A 21480-nucleotide genomic window follows, 5' to 3' on the forward strand; every position below is an offset into this window, starting at 1 on the left:
TCAGTTTTAGCACCCCATCTCAGTCTTAGTCCCTCCAAGGATGCATGCTCAGTATCTACTGCATCATACTTGGCATCAAGCACAAGCCTTTTATTTGCTTTGACCTTTTCAATGCTAATGGAAGTAGGTTCTATTGTGGTTTTTCTGCTCATACTTTGTCTGTCTTCCCTACCCATTTTTATTGCTTACTGCTCAATATCTGTTTTTGTTTTAAATTACTTTCATGATTCCCAGCCACAATCCAGAAAATGCACAATATGTATCTTAAAATAAACAGAATAACTGCAGCAGGGATAAAGAGGGGCAACCAAAGAGAAAAGATCATTTGGGGAGCATTTTATGTAAAATGTCTGGAAGATGATGGACTTCCCAGTTCAGGTCTAGGCAGGATTCATCTTTCTGAATCAGTAGATTCACTATGTTTTTACCGTGGGAAAGTGTAGAGCTTCTAGCAATTATTATTATTATTATTATTATTATTATTATTATTATTATTATTATTATTATTATTATTATTATTATGTTTATGTAACCCTGTTTTTTCTCTCCACAAGGAGACTCAAAACAACTTACATTAAAAGCATTTCAATACAATTTAAAATCTAAAAATATACAAACATTAAAATAGAATTAAATATAAATTGTATTAAAATTCATAGTTAAAATTCATAAAGATTTAATGAAAGCGAATTTACTTTAGCTAGGTCTTGATTTGATAAGGGAACTGAGGTATCCTAGTATGTTTCCAATAGCCACGAAGATCCCTATATCAAGGGTGAACAACTCAGAACACCTGAGATCTTTTTGGGTTCCATTTCCTATCCTCTATCAGTTTCCATGCTATTAAGAACTGACAGGTTGCAAGTCACCCAGCCCTACCAATTATGGAGACAGACATCCCAGCACTCTTCTCAGTTCAGGCTATAATGTGTAGGCTATAATGTGCCAATTACTCTTCAAAGAAATATATCTTGATACACAAAACATGGGTGTTTGGAAAGGAGGACTACAGTATTCCCTCACTTATCGTGGGGTTTAGGTTCCAGGACCACTCGCAATAAGTGAAAATCCACAAAGTAGGGACGCTATATTTTTATACATTATTTTAGTAGTTATACACTATTTTAAGTCTTTGTCAGCCAATTGTGTGTTGATAAATCACCTCCTTCTCCTCCCATTGCCGCTTGGGCTCCTTTTCTCTCCCTTTGGCTTCTCCTTCCTCCCTTCCTTAGGCTTTAAATAGACATTTTTTTATGATTTATAATATTCTTTTAGAGTGTATTGAAAAACTGCGAAACAGCAAATCCGCAAAAAGTGAACTGTAAAGTAGTGAGGGAACATTGTAGATGGACATGTGGTAAAATGTTATCTATATAAAGCCACCCCGCCCCCTGGTTAAATATATTGTTATGAAAATGTTTCAGATGGAAAAATTGAAACAGAGGTTAGAGCTCTTCACATGCTGCTGAGCTACTATTTCTGTAATGCTTCCTCCCTGGCCAGGCTGGTTAATAGTTAAGAAAATTTGAGTTGAACATCTGGAAGGTCAGAGGTTCTCCATATCTGCATTAAAGCCACCCATTAAACTAAGGGTGTGAATCATGCTGAGGGAATGTCAGTCACTCCCATCTCTAGCCAGCATGGACAATGGTGAGAAATGCTGGGAGTTGCAATCCAGTAACATCTGATAAGAACTTTGCCTACCCGTACATTCAACCTACCTAAGTTGGTGGAAAACAAGTGTATCATAGGAAACTTTGGGCTATATACAAAGTAGCTAAGCCATGTTATTATAACTCTGGTAAAATAAACCCATCACTCCCTTCTAATCACTCCAGTTTGGGAAAATGAGCTCCAGGCCTACTAGAGTAGTCCCATAGATAGTCAGGATCCTCCCCCCCCCCCCCCAATCAGTGATTCTCAACCTGTGAGTTCCCAGATGTTTTGGCCTGCAATTCCCAGAAATCCCAGCCAGTTTACAGCTGTTAGGATTTCTTGGAGTTGAAGGCCAAAATATCTGGGAACCCACAGGTTGAGAACCACTACCCTAAATGCAGCAATAACAAATACATTTATTTATAGGGTACAATTTTTGTCTTTTAAAGGTACCTCTTTCTTATTGTGAGCTACTTATCAAAACATACTGAAATGCAAGGCTAGATGGGCTGTAAAGGAACATGAGACTGAAAGAACAACAGTGAGACTGGAAGAGAACAACAGTAGGAGATAATAACATGATGGCTAACTCCTCTCCTTCACACACAAAACAGCTATTCCAAATGGGATGCCAGAGGCTATTTCAACCCTCCTGAGCTGGTTTTGGGAGGCTGCCAAGCAGAGGAGAGGTTCACCTGCTGCCTGATTCTGCTGGATACCATTAGCAATAGTCTCCTCATTGGACCCTCTCCTATCTTATTATTTTATGCCGTTAATAGCCATTTTTATAACCCCAGTAGCCATGCTAGTAGTATGGCAATCAAATTAAGAAGCAGAGAATCGGAGAATGTTATCTGATAACCTGCTACAGTTTTAATGGTTCTGAACCCTTCCCTATAGAGATATTCTTAAAGACTAGGTATGCATTGGAAAGGTGTTTAGAAACAGTGTCCCCAAGGGAGCATATTTCCGTTCAGAATCAGCAAATAGTAGAGTAACTCTCAAATATAGATTTGAGTATTTTTACTCAAAGTAGTGGAAAATTTGAGAAAGAGGCTAAATAATGCAATATCAACAGAGCTCTGTTCCAAAAGGTAGCATTAACAACCTACACATTTTGTCAGCTCCTGTAGCAATGAATAGAAGCACTGCTCTGTCTGCATCTAAAAGTGCTGTGCCAGCCAGGGACTTGAAGTCTTGTCATAAATAATGAAATAATATCTGGAGGGAGAAATACTGGGTTTTTCTTATATTCTTGGTGTCCTTTATGGTATTTTTAGATAGGTAAGAACAGGGTATTAGTCACTACCATTTAATATTCATTTGGTGGGCTGGAAAGGTGGAAAAAACATGCTCTGAATGTTTTCTACTTGGGGTCCAGCTATATTGTCACATTTCATAGCCAATATAGAAAGTTTTTTTAAAGATGTGGTTCACATATGGTGAAAGGGTTAAAATACAATATTTTAATATTCTCATCCTAATGATTAGTCTTTTAGAGATTTTTTTTTCTTGTTCTTCAACCTGAATAGTTCTAAAGTTGAATAATGTTGTTTAGCCTCTTGTTCTACAAATTGTGTGCTGTGTTAACTGATGTTGTGGGTTGACTTAAAAAACCTGAGCTGTTAAGTTTAGCCTGACCTGACAAGCTGCAGGAATTTTGAAAATGGTTTGAAAGTTACACACTTTCAAACCATTTCCACATGCCAGTGTGTCTACCTCCGTGTTCTTGTATTTGCTCAAGTACCACATTTCAGCAGCCCAGCCCAACATTAACCTGGGACGAGCCTATTGTCAAGCATCAGGCTTAGGACATTGCCGCAAGAGTTAGGTGCAGAACGACTGAAAGATTTCAGAATGTTTTGTGTGATCAGAATGTGGTGTGTGAACTCTTATCTTGATCGTTGTTAATTTAGGTCAGTATATTTATTGTCACAATGTTGTAACTTGCAGGGAAAAAAATAGAACACCTTGTGTAGTAGCACACCTTCCACATTTATTATTAAGAATTCAGTGCATGTTGTAGTACTTCTCCAAGATGGCTGCTGCTCTTGATACCCGTCAGAATCAATGTGCCGTAACAGTTCTGGATTTGTGAGAATGAAACGGGAACATCCACAAGGAACTGAAGGTGTATGGAGAGGACACTAGTGATTGCAATACCATTAGTCACTGGAAGCACAAGTTATCTGGTGAAAAAGGACATTCCAATATTCAGAATGCTCTACAAAGCAGCAGACCACACACTGCACAATCAACTGACAATGTGGAACACATGAACGACATGGTTAAAGCTGATAGACGCATAACTGTTAAAGAAATGTCACTCCAACTGGCCATTGGGGAAGCAAGTGTGTGCAGAATACTGAAACAGATGCAGTTGAAAGTCTGTGCAAGGTGGATCCTGAGGAAGTTGACAGATGTTCACAAGGAAAATCCATACACAGCGAACTCTCAGCCCGGTATGAGAATGATGGAAACAAATTCACTAAATGCAGCACTTTATCTATCCACCTCACCCACAAGTTTTATAATTTTCACTCCTTGCATTTTGGCCCAGTTCACCCTCATTTAATTCTTGTACTGTTTTTTTTATATTTTATGTTATGGTTACTACTTTATTTTACTATGTTACTGTGTAAGCATTTTACTTGATGTTAGGTGTCTTGCATTTTATTTTGTTTTACTGTAATTGACTGGGCTTGGCCCCATGTTAGCTGCCCAGAGTCCCTTCAATCATAGGTAACAGTGTGACCTTATAAACACAAATTGTGTCAGGAATTGTTATCCACTTACTACCCATTGTTCCAATCTGATGTCTGAAAACAGGGTGTCATGTGAGACATTGTCTACATGAAAAGCCGAGAGCTTATTACACAGAAATGAAATAAAGGCAAAGCTCTCAAAGACTTTTGTGTGACACTGCTTCTAGAATTCACTATGGGAGGAGTTAGAGCAAATAATTTGAGAAGAAAAGGGCACTGCTGACAAAAAAGAAAATAATAACTGGAATATATAGCCACATATTCTTCAGGTATACATAAAAATATTTTAAATGTTCACCTAAAAAGGTTAGCATTAAAATGAAACTGAAACACCTGCTTACTGAAAAGCCAAAAAAGCACCAGGATTATTTAAAGCAGAAAGGGACAACAATGGAGGATGTGGGGGAAATCTTTGCCTCTGCGGTGGCTCATACCCCTCCCTCCCCTCAATAAGGCAAAGATATAATTGGCACTTGTGACTAGCAGTTGTTTTAGCTACAGCTTTTTCCCTGTGTGAGTGTGCTTGCTAGCATTAATTCTGGAGGATCAAGGGGAGGCAATTTAACAACTGTAGCTATCCCACTCCCATTTTGGGGGACTGGGGTCCCAAAAATCTCCTTGGCCAGGCATGGGCGAACTTAGCCCCTCTGGGTGTTTTGGATTTCAACTCTCACAATTCATAACAGCCGGTAAGATGGCTGGGATTTCTATGTAATTTTCAAGTGTAAGAAAACAGTATTTTGGCAAACTTTACTCCTCTAAGACCCAGAGTTGGACATTTTCTATCCTTTCTTCAAGTATTCAGTATGAACATATTACCACTCTCTACTGCATAGCTTTCCAAACTGTGCATCGCAACACATTAATGTGTTGGCTGCCATGTGTAGGTGTGTCACATGAATGTAACTAACTTCTGAGGTTATGTGAAATAAGCAATAAACCATGTATTTTAAAAATATATAAGTAAAAGGTTTTCATAAAGTATGTTCTGTCCCCATACAATACATTTTGTCATTACAATTTAGGTATGTGTTGGTATCTCTTATAAGAGATTGGTTTAACCTCCAGTCTGCTAGAAAAAATGAATTACTGTGTCACAAAATAATGCATGTCTAAAACGTGTGTCATCAACATAAAATGTTGGTAAAGCACTGCTATATTGTCTTCAAAGGAATTTTTCTATGTACAAATTCTGACTTGTCTTAGGGGCATATCATCAGGCAAAAAGTCAGGAAACATATGTTGTCGAAGGCTTTCATGGCCGGAATCACTTGTTTGCTGTGAGTTTTCCGGGCTGTATGGCCATGTTCCAAAAGCTTTCTCTCCTGATGTTTCAGAAGTGATGGATGTGGGTGAAACATCAGGAGAGAATGCTTCTGGAACATGGCCATACAGCCCGGAAATCTCACAGCAACTCGGAAAATATATTTTGATAAACTAATGCACCATAGAATTATATTCATCAGGGACCCGTGATTAGCTACAGCCCTTGACTGAGCAGTCAGTGTATGAAATGGCTTCAAGTGACCTACTATTAAAATATGCATTTGTTACTCTTAATGGAAGACATACCAACATAGCCCCTTTACTCATTCGGAAGAGTTGTTTGGGGCATACGTTTCATATTTTGCCTTTTTCCCTTTTCAGTTTTGACTGTGATAGAATGTACAGAATACAACAGTATACATTTCCTATTTATACTTTATGCTAGTAATCAACCTCCAGCTGTTTGGGCCAATGCTGACAAAGGCTTGAAATAATACCTGGAGGAACAAAGGTTGTGAAGTTCTGCTATATGCCCTGAATTAATCTACGTGCCCCAAGCAGCTCAATGAACAGAGAATTAGAAAAAAAATCACAGTACAAGATCATTTAATTATCAATTTTAATAACCAATCATTTGTGTTGCTTCAGAGAACTCCAGAAATTACACCTTCCAACTCCTATGTGCCCCTTCAGTATGGAGCAGGTGGTTTTAGGAGGACATTTCCCAAAGCCTTCAATACCAAGACTTCAGCCAGTGCCACCCATTAGTCACAGGGAAAATGGACCATCAAAGCCAGTAGGAAGATGGGAGGAGAAGAGGAGGGGCATAGCAGGAGGGAGCACACAAAGAAGGGCAATTACTTGGGACACTAATGAGTTTCTTTCACAGAACACGTTGCATTTGGCAGTGGTTGCCACAAGGAGCGCAAGGGCTGGATCCCTGCAGGCTCTTGCCACCATAGGCACTCAGGCCTTTTCTTCAGGGGACATGGAGCAGGAAAGGGACACAGGAAGAGAAGGATAGATTTCTCACACATACACATCAATTGGTCAGGTTCTTCCTTGGCCCAATAGGCGAAGATCACAGGAATAATATTATACACCAAGCTCCGCCCCAAGCCAACAGGAGACATTAAATAAATATGTACAGAATCTGCAGTGATCAGGCAGATAAGTGGCAACCAGCTTAATCACCCATTTTCACTTTTGATGTCTGCAAAACACAAGAAAAGACCAAAAGTCAGAACATTCCAGTACTCTGTTAATTCCTGTTTCCTGCATAATCTTCTCCCCTTTAACTACAGCCTCCTACATATTGACAATCACTGGGAAGAGGATGTCAGTTCCTTCTCTACCACATCATGGCTCAAATGACAATTATGATGTACGGGAAAGGGGCTTCCCAACACCTTGATCTATTTCCTCTCCTGTACTCTAGTACTGCCACATTAATAGAGTGTGTCGGTATTGTTTTTGAACAGTGAAACCTATGAATGCATATAATCATGCAAAATCAGGGTAATCTAAGATAGAACTAACAAAGCTATAGTGGGGAGAAAGTGATCAGAAGAGTCAGATTCTCAGTTCCCGTCTACACTGCCATATAATGCAGTTCAGTGCAATTAAATGTTTTATGAAACAGTGTAGATGGGGTCTCAGTGGGCTGGATGCATCCTGAAGGCTACCTGCTAACGAAAACTTGGGGGTATACAATAAAAAGTCAAATCCCCTGGCTACTCTTAATATTGAAATAAGGCTGGGTGATGCTTGCCTAAAGATGCTTCAGCTTTCTTTCTAAGCCAGTCTTTCCAGTGATGAGATTTCCCAGACTCAATGCAACCTATAGAGCAGGTTTCCAGACACCCCATTTCCTTTATACAATTCTCTTTGGTAACATGTTCTGTATAGTTAACTGACGGAGATCAGGTTACAAATTACTGACTGGGTTTTTACCTTCCACCCCACTTCCATACATCACATATTCTTCCACCCTGGATTAGAGACAGGAGATGGCTATAAATCAGACAAATCTGATAGTAGTTTTGCAAGTAACTGCTTTTTTGCCTCTATGTTATGATTGGGAATTATGTTGGAAGGGACAGGATGCCCTGGGAGCAGCAACAGGTATGGAGATGCAGGCATGAGAGGCTTACCTGCAGAATAGCCACAATGACTCCAAAGAGCCCAATGGCACTGCCAAAGATCTCTACAATGAGGATCTTGACAAAAAGGCTGGGATTCTGAGCATCAGCCAGTGCTGCACCACTGCCCACAATGCCCACGCATACACCACAGAAGAGGTTAGAGAGGCCCACAGTTAAGCCTGCCCCGAACATGGAGAAACCTATAAGGAAGATAAAAAAGATTAGGAATGAGCAAACACCCAACAATATTTTCTGCTTATGCCAATGCCTTGAATTATGCTTGAGAACAAAAACCCTAAAAATTATTATCTCTGTCCAGCTTTAAAGCCTTGCATCTGTACCATATGCCATAAGGATAGGCTACTATTACAACCAACAAAGGGAGCACTTCCAACATAAAGAGTAGGTAGTCACCATTGCAATGAAATGGTGGAGACATAGCTGGCATATTACATTTCTTTACTGCAACATAAGGAAGGAATAGGAAGAATGAAGGTCATAAATGGGTTGTGGAGATCCTGCAAGCAGGATTGATAAATTCCCCACTGATTGCATTTTTGACATCTATTTTGGAAAAAGGTTAATCTTGCTGGAATCAAACAAAGCCAAACTTGAAGAAGAGCCATAGTACAATGGTAGGGAACATACAACGTATGGAGAAACTTTCAACTCAATCCTTGGCATCTCCAGGTAGGGCTGGATGAAAACTTGCTGAAATTTTGGAAAGCTACTGCTACTCAGTGTAGCCAAATACCAAGCTAGAGGAAAAGGTTGCTTCTTCCATTTATTACATAACTAGGGATCTCTGATTATCTCACCAGGACACCAGTGTTGTTCTGCCTGCCTATCTATAATAATAATAATAATAATAATAATAATAATAATAATAATAATAATAATAATAATAATAATAATAATAATATAATCTATCTCAGGCCTAACAACTCACCTGCAAAATAATTCCGGCTACCAATTTGTTCAGGAGTTCTGCCACTGAAATTCTGTAAAAAAAAAAAGGAAAGGAAAGAAGGTGGGATTTTTAGACAACAAAGAAGCATGAGCATAAATAGTGCTCTATCAATTCAAGACAACAGATAAATCTCGACATTAGATGTAGTGTTACACACTGCCCAAGTTATGATATGCTCAGAACTGAATTTATAGAATCTTTGTCAGCATTTCTGGGAGGGAGGTTTGCTATCTCTTGCTAACTCATAAGTCCAGGCAATATTCCAGAGGTCTTGGGAGTAGCAAAGAGGCAGCTAATGACCCAATAGTCACATTTGGTTTAGATATTCTGCTCTCAGAAGTACAATTTATCTGAGAAGAACAAAGCTCTTATTCCACAGTGGTGCAATGAGTTAAACTCTTGTGCCAGCTGAACTGCTGACCTGAAGCTCGGCAGTTCGAAGGGTGACTCCTGTCTGTCAACCCTAGCTTCCCATGTGGAGACATGAGAGAAGCCTTCCAGCAGGATGGTAACACATTTGGCCATCCCTTGGGCATCATCTTTGTAGATGGCCAATTATCTCACAGCAGAAGTGACTTGCAGTATGTTCGCTTCTGACACTACAGTAGAGTTCCAGTTAACCAAGACTCCGTATTATTAGAGGTGCCACCGGGGGCGCCTCTCCCTCTCCGTCTCCTTCTCTCGAGTTCAGGAGAGGGAGAGGGAGAAGGAAGCGCCCCGTGATCACTGCTGCCTAGCAACAGTCGTGGGGTGCTTCCCAAGGGGTGAGGGCTCGATGAGGGACGTCCCTTGGTCAGCCCTTGCCCCTTAGGAAACACCTCATGACCGTTGCTAGGCAGCAGCAATTGCGGGGCGCTTCCCTAAACGGGATTGCCGGGAGGGATAATAGGGCCTCCCTATTATCCAAGCAGTTTGGATAGCTGAGATTGGGCCTGCCCCTTTATCTCAGATAACCAGAACTCTACTGTATTTTAAAAAAACTTCCTACTGCCTTGGAGCATATTGGTCCATATTTCAAGATCACTTAAGCAGTTTTTATTCTGCCCCATCAAGTCTAGAGAGCACCTTAAATGTCTGAACCAGGTTTGCTTCCTGTAGCTGCACTTCTATTCAGAATGGCATTTTGTTCCACAGTTGCCTGTACTTTATCAATATGTTCCCCTGCCCTCTTATCAAATGATCTCCTACTCTGTTCTGCCCTATATGGCATCAGCAGAGTTATTCCAACATCAAATCAAATACATCAGTGTGTGGTAGCACCCAATTTGGCATACAAATAAGTCCCCCATGCATCAGAAAAGCACTCCATTACCTCTGCCATGTTGCTAATCACAATAGCCATGATGATCCCGTAGATGGCCACAGCTTCACAAAAGATTATACTGTCAGAAAAAAGTAGAGATTAGTAGTTAGGATGTCTCAATGGTGACAAGTTTAGTATGGGGAAAATTAGCAAAGAATGTGGTCTAAAAATATCAAAATATCATGTCACCAAACATGCTGTTTTATAAATATTTATTTATATCATGCCCTTATACCCCTCGGGTGCAAGGTGGCTCACAACAGCTAAAACAAATATAGTTAAAAATAATCAGTGTAAAAAATTAAAAGGCAATGAAATTTTATATATTGTTGCTGTTGTGGTGAAAGGACTCTGGTGATCTTTTTTCACGGAATGTCAAGTGCCACCTTCTCCATGCAAGAACCAGGATTCTAAAAGTTATCTTTCTCAAACTTGCTTGCACTGTGCAAATTATTTTTATGTAGGAAGTCAAAATGTAACAGAATGTCATACCTCAGCCTAGAACAAAAGAAAAATGGGGTTTTTGCATATCAGCAAAATGCCAAATTCAGTTTCCAACCCCATATTTAAACCCTGCATGAATAAGATTCTTCAGCTAAGAATTGTGCAGTGAAAAAAAAAATTCAGAAGGATTTGTAATGACAAGTGACTCAGCAAGTTACTTTTCATCTTCGTAATCTGTAGACAATAATTATATTTTACACATATTCAGTCTTTAATTTCATTCCTTCTAGGATGTTCTGATCATCTACAGAAAAAAAATCTGAACACTTCTACAAGGGTTTGGCAACAAAGTTATATCCCTGAAGTCTCAGGATGTGTTCATGCTTAGATCCAAGAAAATAAAGAGGGATTATGGTGGTTCTAATGGAGTCAATTTGTCTCTTAAACCTACTAGATCAATTCTAATGACCAGCTCCCTCAATCAATTTAGGGCTTCTCATATTCTCAAAGCTAAACAGAACAACTTCAAGTGCTAAGCAAGAAAACAGACACATTAAGAACCTATAGCCAAGGTTATAAAGAGAAAAAAGGAAGCTTTTCTCATATGCAGTATCTATGTCCATCGTATATGCTGAGAAAAGGACTCTTCTCACCTGACTAGATTTTTGGTTTTGATCCTTGGTGCTTTGACACCACCACCAATTATGCTGGATCCAGTGATATAAATGCCCCTGAAAACATAGTCACAAAAAGATTAAAAGAATAGCACTTATTATATAATCACAGTGCCACACAAGAGCTGCACATAGCAAATCAGAGGACAGATTGCTTAGATAACACAATTGCAAATTTTGTTTATTTATTAATTACAAAGCCTATGTAATAGAGTTAATGGAATAGTTTTGGACTAGAATCTGGAAGAATCTAGATTTAATTCCCACTGGGCCATGAAACTCACTGGGTGACCTGGGTCAGTCTGTCTCCCAATCTGACCTATTCAAAAAGGTTGCTGTAGAGGGGAGAAAACAAAACTTGTACATCACCTTAAACTTAAAGGAAATGCAGGATGTAAGTGTTAAGTGATAAATGCATAAAAAACTTACACTTGGCCTTTCTTCTATCACAAAAGTTAAGGTAGTATATTTAGGATTCTCTGCATGGGCCGCCTCCATTCAGACCCTAACCTCCATCTTTTCTAGCTCGAAGAAACTCTTGAAAAATTTGCAGATCTCAAGGAACCCCTTAAATCATTACACCTACTAAAAAGTGTGTGTATGTGAGTTGTTTTTTGCAATCATGATCTCTCAAAGAAGAGTTGCAGGGAACACTGTTTAAGAAGCCCTGGTTCGACTCAGAACTGATTAGTTTAAGCAAGGTATCTGTATGAGTTGTCTTCAGATCATGCTTTGGACCAAGTCTAACAAGGTGACACCAATGCAGAGCTCTAGTGTATTAGGGGGAGAGGGGGATCTCCCTTAGCAGCTGACAGTAGCACTCACCAAGCAGCACCCACCACTGACAGTGAGATAGACAGTCCAATGCCCAGGTTGGACCACATGAATGGCGAGGTCTCGGTCAGGAACCTGCAGAAAGAATATTTTATTAATATTATACACAGAAGAAGGACCCTTAGCAGCTCGGCTCCCAGGGTAGGGTGGGCACAGTTTAGCCATCCAGATAACACTGAACTGAATTCCCAGCATCCCTCATCATTGGCTATGATGGCCCGGTGGCACAGTGGGTTAAAACCCTTGTGCTGGCAGGACAGCTGACCGACAGGGTTGGTGGTTCAAATTGGGGAGAGTGGGTGAGCTACCTCTGTCAGCTCCAGCTCCCCATGCGGGGACATGAGAGAAGCTTCCCACAAGGAAGATAAAAACATCAAACATCCTTGCAGATGGCCAATTCTCTCATACCAGAAGCGACTTGCAGTTTCTCAAGTCGCTCCTGACATAAAAAAAATGCTGGCTATAACAGAGAGGAGATGCAGGACAATGCTATTTGGACTTTGCCCACCCTGTCCTAGTATCTGCTCTTTCTTGTGTCCACCAGAAGGCCTTCCTATTACAACAAAGGCTAGGAGTCTTTTTGTCCCATTAAAGCCTAAAAAGATTAAGGGGAAATTCAAAAGCACAAGAAGAACAAAGAGCACCGGTGACAATAGGAGTTCTGTGATGCTTTTATAGATAAGCCACCAGGATCTGGGCCACATGAGGTTTGTCAATTAAACCTAACCAGGCAGTGACAAAACAGTTTGCAAGAGTGAAGAGAAAGAGTGGTGGACAGATGACCTGCAGGCAAAATGAGGCAATTATCAGAATTGATTGGTGAAATGAGACACTGTCATCAATACAATGGTCAGAAATTGGGGGAAGGGAAGTAATGCTGCCCGTCTATGGATGCTGCCATGCCAAGCCATTCCTTCTTTCTCTGTGCCACCCCAAAGGATAGTACTGACTGCCCTTTACAGACCCAATGCCTCAGAAATTGAGAGTTGTCCTGGAAAGTTACTGTTATTGTCAGGAATGTTTATGCCAATGTGGTGGAAGGATCAGACTGGATGCCCTTGTAATTTCTTCCAGTTCTATGATTCTATGTTCTTGCTTCTTTTCCTAAAAATTTGTGGAGACATGCAGCCCCCCCCCCCCCCTTCTGTTAGTCCAACCTCAGCCTCAGGAGGAAAAAGTGCCATCTTACCATGCCACATCGAAACGAAATCCCAGGCCAAATATTGTGTAGCAGATCCCTAGAAAACAGAAACAACACTGAATACCTTGGTTCTTGGTCTTCTCAAAAGCCTGATTTGTAACAGCAGCTTCCTCACACCAGGCAGCTGCTTTCAGGTTTCCCATCGGAAAAACAGAAGGCTTTCTTTCAAAAGTCACTTTCATTTAGCTTATGCCAGAAATGTCTAGGGTGCTAAATAATTATTTCATGGAGAAACTTCAAGTTATTTTAAACAAAAGAGAAGTAAGGCTTCTCCATCACACACAAAGATTAAAAAACAGAGCCACGTCCTCAGCACTTACAGAAGCATAATTAATTTCTTGAAATGCCCAGTACTGAGCAGCATAAGAATTCAATGCTTTGGATATGAAACAGTCAACTGCAACTTCTGTCATCCCCTTAAAGAAACCAGACCCTATACTAAACTGGTGAAGGTGAATCTGAAGAAACTAATGCACAGTTGGGATATTTCTTTTTCTTGTTTTGGTTTGAAGTAAGCTTCATAAATGGCACAAAAAGAAAGGTACTACCATAACATTGTTGCTGTAGACCAGTGATTCCCAAAGTGGGCACTCCCGCCCGCCGGTGGGCGCTGGAGTGATCCAGGGGGGCAATTATGGCACCTATTAGGACACGGGGCGGGGCCAGAGGAGGGGTGGGACCTCTTCCTAAGAGCCCAAGACAGGGCTGAGAATTCTATACCTCTCCTGAGGCGCTTGTTGGGACACAGAGGGTGGAGCTAGGGAAGGGGGCGGTGCCTCCTTCCAAGAGCGCAAGACAGGGCTGAGCCTCTGTACCTCTCGAGGAGCCTTTTAGGACTAAAGGGCAGGGCTAGGGGCAGGGCCTCTTCCCAAGAGCCTCTGTATACCTCCCCTGAGGCACTTGTTAGAACATGGGGCAGGGTATAGAGGTCCAGCCCCATCAGGTACTTGGGAAGAGGCCCCACCCCCTGTGTCCTGGCACTGCAGGACAGGGACAGAAGCTCAGCTTTGCCTCAGAGTTCGTAACTCCACCCATCCCAGTCCTGGCCTCCCATTTGTCACCCTGCCCACCTCTCCCTCCCAGCCCTGCATCCTGGACTGGGGAGAGGTTCCGCTTGAGCAGGAACCACGCCCACCCCTCTAAGCCACGCCCCCCTTTCCAGGGGGCGCTGAGTAATACTTTTTCTGGAAAAGGGGTGGTAGGCCAAATAAGTTTGGGAACCACTGCTGTACACAAAGCAATACAGTTGGCTCTCTGCATCACAGACTCCACCAGCCACAGCTTGAATTCAGAAAGCAAACCTTGATTTTGCCATTTTATAAAGGGACACCATATTATTACACAACTGTATATAATAGGGGAAGCATCCACAGATTGTGGTATCCACAAGTAGTCCTGGACCAAACCCCAGCAGATAGTAAGAGCCCATTGTTTATCAATAACATAATACATCTTATATCCTTCAATGAAGTCATGGTGGTCACAGGAGAACATGTTTTGGCTTGTCAATATTTCACTTGCACCTGCATATCTTTCAGTGGTTACAGACATAAGGAAAGAATGCATATTATTTCTGAAATATGATGTAGCATGAATCAAGTGGATTTACGCAGAAGCATCAATTCTTAGATCAAATCTGAACCTTCCCATTTATCAAGATTTTGGCTATAGTTAGGCAAATGGTTTCTTGCCTCAAATAGATGGGTAAAGAAGATGTCTAGCAAACACCAGTCATATTAACAGATAGTAACAACATTCATATCATACAGGAAGGAAAGTCACATGCACAGGCTCAGAGTGGAAAATCAGGATGGGAGCAATTCATGAGTCAATAATATGACCATGAGAAGTATATTTTTGGACATACAAACTAAGTATGGCAACACTGTCACAGGACAAAAGGATTCCACTCTATTCATTATCAGGCTCTGGCAGATACCTTCTGCTGTGAATCTGGCTATTTGAGAAAAGGCAAAGAATGATTAACAGTGGTGAAAATGTGGTTCAGCATTAGCAGGCCACCCTTTAGTCATGTGTGTTAACATTAGGAAAAGCTATGGAGAATGAGAATATTCAAATGAAGGTGCAGATTTCCTATTTCTAGATTTTTCTGATTTAGATAAAATATAAATACAAATCAAGAAGAGGAAAGATTAAAACAATCCCATAACAAGAAGCAGTGAAATGGGTCAGAAAACTAGAGATAGCACCCAACAACTTAGTGCTTATTGAGAAGCACCCTTGGGGCACACATTGTCGCCCACCTTCATAAATACCAGCCTTTATTCATAAGAGTAAAACCTGTTTCCAAGTGACAACTTTCTCCTACAGGCACTGCCAGTTTCAGACCTTTCACTCAGCAGCAGCCACCTCTGATCACTGAAACAGGAGCACCAGGAGCTGACAACCTGCTGCTTCTTCCTGCATATGAAAGCTTTGAAAGCAAACCTGGAGGTAGTTAATGAGCACATCTCTTCACCTCCATGTCCAAGGAGTGCTGAAATCTTCCTGACATTTAGCTAACAACAAGGTGCAAAAAAAAAATGCAAAATGAGCTGCCATATAGAAATTAATTCATGCCATCAGATGGTGCATCAGCTGCACCTATTTCTAGGGAGAGCAGATCTAGCCACACGGGTTCATGGCCCCAATTATACTACTGTAACATTGAGACACCCTTGAAAAGTAGTCAGAAGATACATCTTGTTGGGCATGCAGTTTCGACACCATATAACATCGGTCAGCCAGGCTTCCAATTTTTTTCTGAGCTGAATACAAGATACTAATCATGAAGTGTTTGTGTTTGGCCCAGGAAATCTGTAAGGCTATCTCTTTTCATATAAGCCTGCTCTAAATTTAAGAGGTGCATCAGAGAGCCTATTATTTGGTTTATGTGGTTATCAGTGCACACTCACAGAGACTTACAGCACCTCTTTCTTCCCTCACTCAGGTCACCAACACAAGATGTAGCCTAGCACCAGTCTACAAGAGTCTCTTCCTGCCTCTTCATGTTGTAGTTTGTTTTAGGAATTATTACATAGTGAGGATAGAATGTGCAATTAAAAGAGTCAGTTACCAAATACAATTTTCAGTCCCCACCTCTAATTTTCAATGTTATTTTAGAAATCCTCTAGATGTTGGGGGGAAAAGGAAATACTGTTTTCTATACATTATGGTAGGAATTTTGAAGGTACATCTAGTGACTTGGGTTTACTCTGAAACCCTTTTCATTTGAGTGATCTTAAAGTATGCCAATAATAAAATTAAAAATAAGAATGTTCACATGCCAAACTATTTGCTTCCAACTTCTTCTCTGCCTCTGTTGGGTCCATAAGCAAACACCAACTAGAGGTACAGTTCTGCCACTGGTACTGAACATGACTCTTACACGCAGAAGTTGTCAAAAATTACAGTGATATTTTAAGAACACTATTTGCATCAGACAATCCAAACAAAAAGAATTGGGGGCATCATGCATTTCTCAGAATGGCAACTCAGTGAACCATCTGCAATAAAATGTTCACAACTGCCCCTTCGGGTGAGATAGGCGGGGTAAAAATGTTGTAAATAAATAAACTGTCTTTAAAACATGGTGGTGGTGTTTATAAATAGTTGCTATGATTCTGCTTTATTACACTAATACTCCTTGTTTAAAAGAGTAACTGTCTTTCGGGCTAAAAGCCCAAACTAAGAATTATGCAATAAATCACTTGCACTTACAGAAAACTTGCCTACGTTGTTAAGAGTTAATTTCATTGAGAAAGCTACCTGACACAAAGAGGAAGACAAAATACGTTAATGAATTTTACTGGAATCCATTAATCACGCTGTTTGTTCACTACTGTCTCATGGTCAAATGGTATGCTATGCTGCCTAATAAAGTACAAACAGCAACCAGGCATCAGATGGATTCAGTGTTGCTATATTTCCTCTCATGTAAGCTTATTCAGCAGAATATAGACAAGACGTTGAAATGTCCCAGTGGCTGATTTCCCCTCCTCTGCCTCCTCCATGCCAGATATGCTCCAGGACATTGCTGCCTCTCTACCCTCTGGCTGACTGCTCACTTTATTGACCAAAGAACAAGAACCAACTCAGTGCCCTGGGGTTTAGAAATCTTCCTTCCTATCAACCCATCAACCTGTTTTGCAAACTCTCAATTCAGGGGCACAAATGTCCAAAGCAACAAGGGACTCATTTTCAGCTCAGAGTCAGCAGCAACCAAGGCAGGCTCAGATCCACCATGATGAGTCAACTATGCTGAAATCCAACTGAAAAGAAAGAAGCTATTAACTTCCTTTTGGTACTGTTCTCAGAAAAGGAGGAGTTATATTTTTCCCAATCAGAAAGAGGAATTGAGTGTTATTTCATGTTAACAAGAAGCACAAAAGTGCTCTAGGATGGGTAGAGACCCTGGCTGGAAAGTCGCATATGAGAAATGAAAATGAAGCACTACTGAGTAAAGCAGTGCACTGAGTACAGCAAATAGCACCAGCAGGAACTAGTCCAGAATCTTCTCTTCCTTCCACTATTACTTGTGTCCACTTGATGAAATGACCTTAAAGGAACAGAGTTTGAATTAGAAGGTCAGAAGCGACTGCTCTGCTTGCTCTTCTTCTATCCTGATTGGTGAAGTCTGAACCAAATGAGCCAGATAAATCCAGTTGAGGCTACCAATGAATCTCAGGTAGCTGACAAAGGACTCCTGCTAGGACAGTTGTTCTCAAGCCTGTTGACAAAACAAACTGAAAAATGGAAGCCACGTCCACTGTGCACCCTGTACAAGGGTTGAGGAGTAGGGCAAAGCATTCACAGCAGTGTTATCACTGTTGGTCCTCACGAATTTAGTCTCCCCAAACAAGCAGATCATTCAACTAACATAGAGCGCTTTTCACACTATAAATTGGTAGAATACAGATACAAGAAGGCTTTCCACCAGGAAAGTTTTTTCTCAGAGATCCTGGTAGAAAAAGCAGAGATGTCTCCAGCAAAAATAAAATATCCCAGAAGTAACAGACTGGCTTTTTTTTTCAGACACCCAGGGCTATGGTCTGAGACCTTCTCAAGGGCCAGACACTTGTCAGGACTCTGCTTGACAAGGATGGTTAGGAATATAACTGATTGGTGAAAAAGGCATGTAAGGCTTGAGGCATGCTGCTGGCAAAAGGACTCACTGAATACTGGTAGCTCATTAAACAATCACAGTTTTCATCTCTTGGGACTCAAACAGATGAGTTCTCTATCAACTACAGTTGTTCTTGCCAGACAGCACTAAAAACTGGAAAAGAAGAGAAAGTTATCCAAGAAAGATGCACTGTGTTTGAGAGGATGGAATAGTGGTTTTGGTTTTAGAATTGTGCCATCTATGTTGGTATTGCTCACACAATGCAATGACTAGCAACTTGAACACATGGGGGAAAATTATTGAATTGGTCTATATGAGCCCAAAATCTTCACTTTAAAAAACATTCAGCAACCAGTGCACTACTGCTGGGAAATAACAAAATTACATTTTACTTTAAACATTTCAGATAAACAAACCACAAATAAAACCATCCTGTGGGACCCAAAAGGCTGACATATTATGACATCAAGGTTCCAGTCTTCAAGTGTAAATATACGGAAAGATGGGGTGCTACCTTACACCAGGCCAGACTAATGGTCATGATGCCTGAAACTGTTCATTTTCCCGAGCAGCGCCTTTTTGAGGGTCTCTGTTCATCTTCATCTGGGTATAGGGTGGGTTACTATAATAGGATCAACCAATACTTCCTTGGCTAAGGAAAGGAATTGCTCATCTCAGTTAAGCCCATATTTGAGGACACTATTAATGTGTTTGTGGTGATAATAGGCAGATTCTTGACTTTAAAGGAAACTCTGCCTCATTTGCCTTAAATCTCCTGATCCTTAGGTTTAGAATTTGAAAGACTAGATCAAACCAGCTTGAGCAAGGGAAGAATTGAAACAGAAGTTCCTCTAAATGCCCTTCCTTGACTTAACTACAAAGAAAACGTGTTGTAAACACCCACAATAATCTGGAATCAATATTCATCACAAAACTAGCAAAAATACCCCTGATTATTCCTTGCCTAAGAAAACCCTATGAAATTCATGGGGTTGCCATAAGTTGACAGGCAACATACACATACAATAGAAACACACACACACACATTTTACACTCATTAGAAAAACTCAACATGCATTTTTACTTTACCACTGCCACTTAAAAGAATTAATAATAATACCAGAAGGCCAACATCAAGGAGAACCTTTTACCCATTATTCCAAAACCCAAAATACTTCAAAAATCCACAATCACCTTTGCTTTCTAGTAGTTCAGTGCACAAAGTTACTAAACAATATTGTACAAAGTGGCTGATAGATGCCCATGAAGCATAAATGATCCATTGTTTAGACTTTGGCCTGATCTCCAAGGGGTCATCTATATTGTCAGGTCTCAGTGCTATGGAATCATTGAGATTGTAATTTGATGAAGAACCAGCCCTCTTTTAGCAGAAAGGTCTAAAGACCTTGTAAAACTGCAGATTCCAGGATTCCATCACAACAGGATCCCCTTACTGAATCATGGTTTTACTTACCCACACTCAAAAAAAATCCCCCTTCTCTCTTGTAAGTACAGACAGTCCCTAAGTCACAAACATCAGACTTACAAACAACTCATAGTTAAGAATGGAGGTAAGACAACAGGAAGTGAGAGAAAACTATCCCTTGGAAGGGAAATTAACTCCTGGAAGAGTTATCATGGGGAACAGGTTCTCCACTGAAGCTTTCTCAGTTTAAGATTGCTGCCAGATTACTGATTGAATGGATCTTTTGATTAATGACTATTGTCATAGTTTATTGATTCTATTGCTCTTATTAATTTTATATGTCTGGTTTTAATGTGTAATTGGCCTTAATGTTGATATATTGTATGTTGCATGGCAACATTGTTTCCTTCGTAAACCGCCCCGAGTCCCTATGGGAGATGGTGGCAGGGTATAAATAAAAATATATGATTATTGTTATTATTATTCTCACCAGTCCTAATTTCCAGAACAATCTAATTTTTTTTCCAAATCCAATTATCACAGGGTCTGAGAGTGAGGATAAATCTTCTGAACAGGGGCACAGACAGAAAAACAAGCACCACAGAGGTGTTAATCCTTTTCTGAGTGTTGCCCAATGCTTATATGTTTTTGGCTGGAGAAACACTTTAAAATGTTCCTGTTCTGACTTGCATACACATTCAACTTAAGATCAAACCTAGAGAACAAAGGATTCCCTCTGGCAAGAAGCAGCCAGGCTTTGAATCTGCAAGGCTATTCAATGCTAATGAAGCTGGCCAACTGAAAGATTCCAACAGACAAAAGTTCTTTCTCCCACCCTGAACATTCCACAGACATATAAACCTCCCTTGTTCAGTTTTCCCATACACCTCACAACCTTGGAGGATGCCTGCCATAGATTGGGGCGAAACGTCAGGAGAGAATGCTTCCGGAACATGGCCATACAGCCCGGAAAACTCACAGCAAGACAGAACCTGTCTTGTTGGTAACTTGGGGACTGCCTGTATCTCTGTGCCTTTCTGAATGCAATTTAGCACCACTCTGTGTGCCTTTCTAGGGGTAGAATGAATGCAATTTAGCACCACTGACTGCCATGGCTCAATGTCATGGATTCCTGGGAAATGTAGTTCTTACAATGTCTTCTGCCCTCTCTGCCAAAGGCTGGTGCCTCATCAAACTACATATCCCAGGATCCCGTAGCCTTGGGCCTTGGCAGCTAAAGCACTGTCAAACTGCACTCGTAATCTAGTGTATAAAGGTGCCTTAAAGGCCCTCGCTTTCCTCTTTCTGCGACCTTTCCATTCAGACCCAGACAATGCGAAAGGGAAAAAAGGGAAGTAACTGCGCAAAATGGGGTCGACATTGAGAGGCCTATACCCTCCTTCATCTCCCCTCTAAGGCCACGACTAGTACTAACCAATGCCGGTGAGGGCGGCGGCCGCGCTCAGCCCCAGCCCCGAATACAGCAGCGCGAGCCCGGACATGGCGGCGGCGGCGGCGGCGGCGGAAACGGCAGTGGAAGCGGCGGCGAGCCCTCAGCACGGACTGCAGCCGACTGGGAGCCGATCACCTGACCCTCTCGGCGACTGACCCGCCGCCGCCGCGCCACGTGATCGGACTCTGTCACTCACGCGGCGCACGCCGCCTCCCGCAG

The 21480-nt window shown here is 41.1% G+C and overlaps 1 protein-coding gene across 1 annotated transcript; it reads right to left on the reverse strand.

Moving 5' to 3' along the window:
• Nucleotides 1–6292: 6292 nt before the first annotated feature.
• Nucleotides 6293–21457, reverse strand: atp6v0b (ATPase H+ transporting V0 subunit b). The gene is made up of 8 exons (XM_003220203.4): nt 21244–21457; nt 13246–13294; nt 12048–12131; nt 11202–11279; nt 10114–10183; nt 8781–8832; nt 7841–8031; nt 6293–6900 (listed from the first exon to the last, which is right to left on the reverse strand). The coding sequence occupies exons 1-8, from the start codon at nt 21308–21310 to the stop codon at nt 6874–6876; spliced, it is 618 nt and encodes a 205-aa protein (XP_003220251.1). The 5' UTR covers nt 21311–21457; the 3' UTR covers nt 6293–6873.
• Nucleotides 21458–21480: the final 23 nt, after the last annotated feature.

This window comes from Anolis carolinensis, chromosome 4 (assembly GCF_035594765.1).
Source record: "Anolis carolinensis isolate JA03-04 chromosome 4, rAnoCar3.1.pri, whole genome shotgun sequence".
In the NCBI taxonomy this organism is placed as follows: Eukaryota; Metazoa; Chordata; class Lepidosauria; order Squamata; family Dactyloidae; genus Anolis; species Anolis carolinensis.

What these genes read in the sequence shown, in the direction of transcription:
- atp6v0b (XM_003220203.4), bottom strand. Translation starts at nt 21,310, where the DNA reads ATGTCCGGGCTCGCGCTGCTGTATTCGGGGCTGGGGCTGAGCGCGGCC. An exon ending in AAAACCAAAAATCTAGTCAG is followed by an intron (nt 10,184 to 11,201) that starts GTGAGAAGAGTC and finishes TTTTTCTGACAG; the next exon opens with TATAATCTTTTGTGAAGCTG. An exon ending in TAGCCGGAATTATTTTGCAG is followed by an intron (nt 8,032 to 8,780) that starts GTGAGTTGTTAG and finishes TCTTCCTTATAG; the next exon opens with GTTTCTCCATGTTCGGGGCA.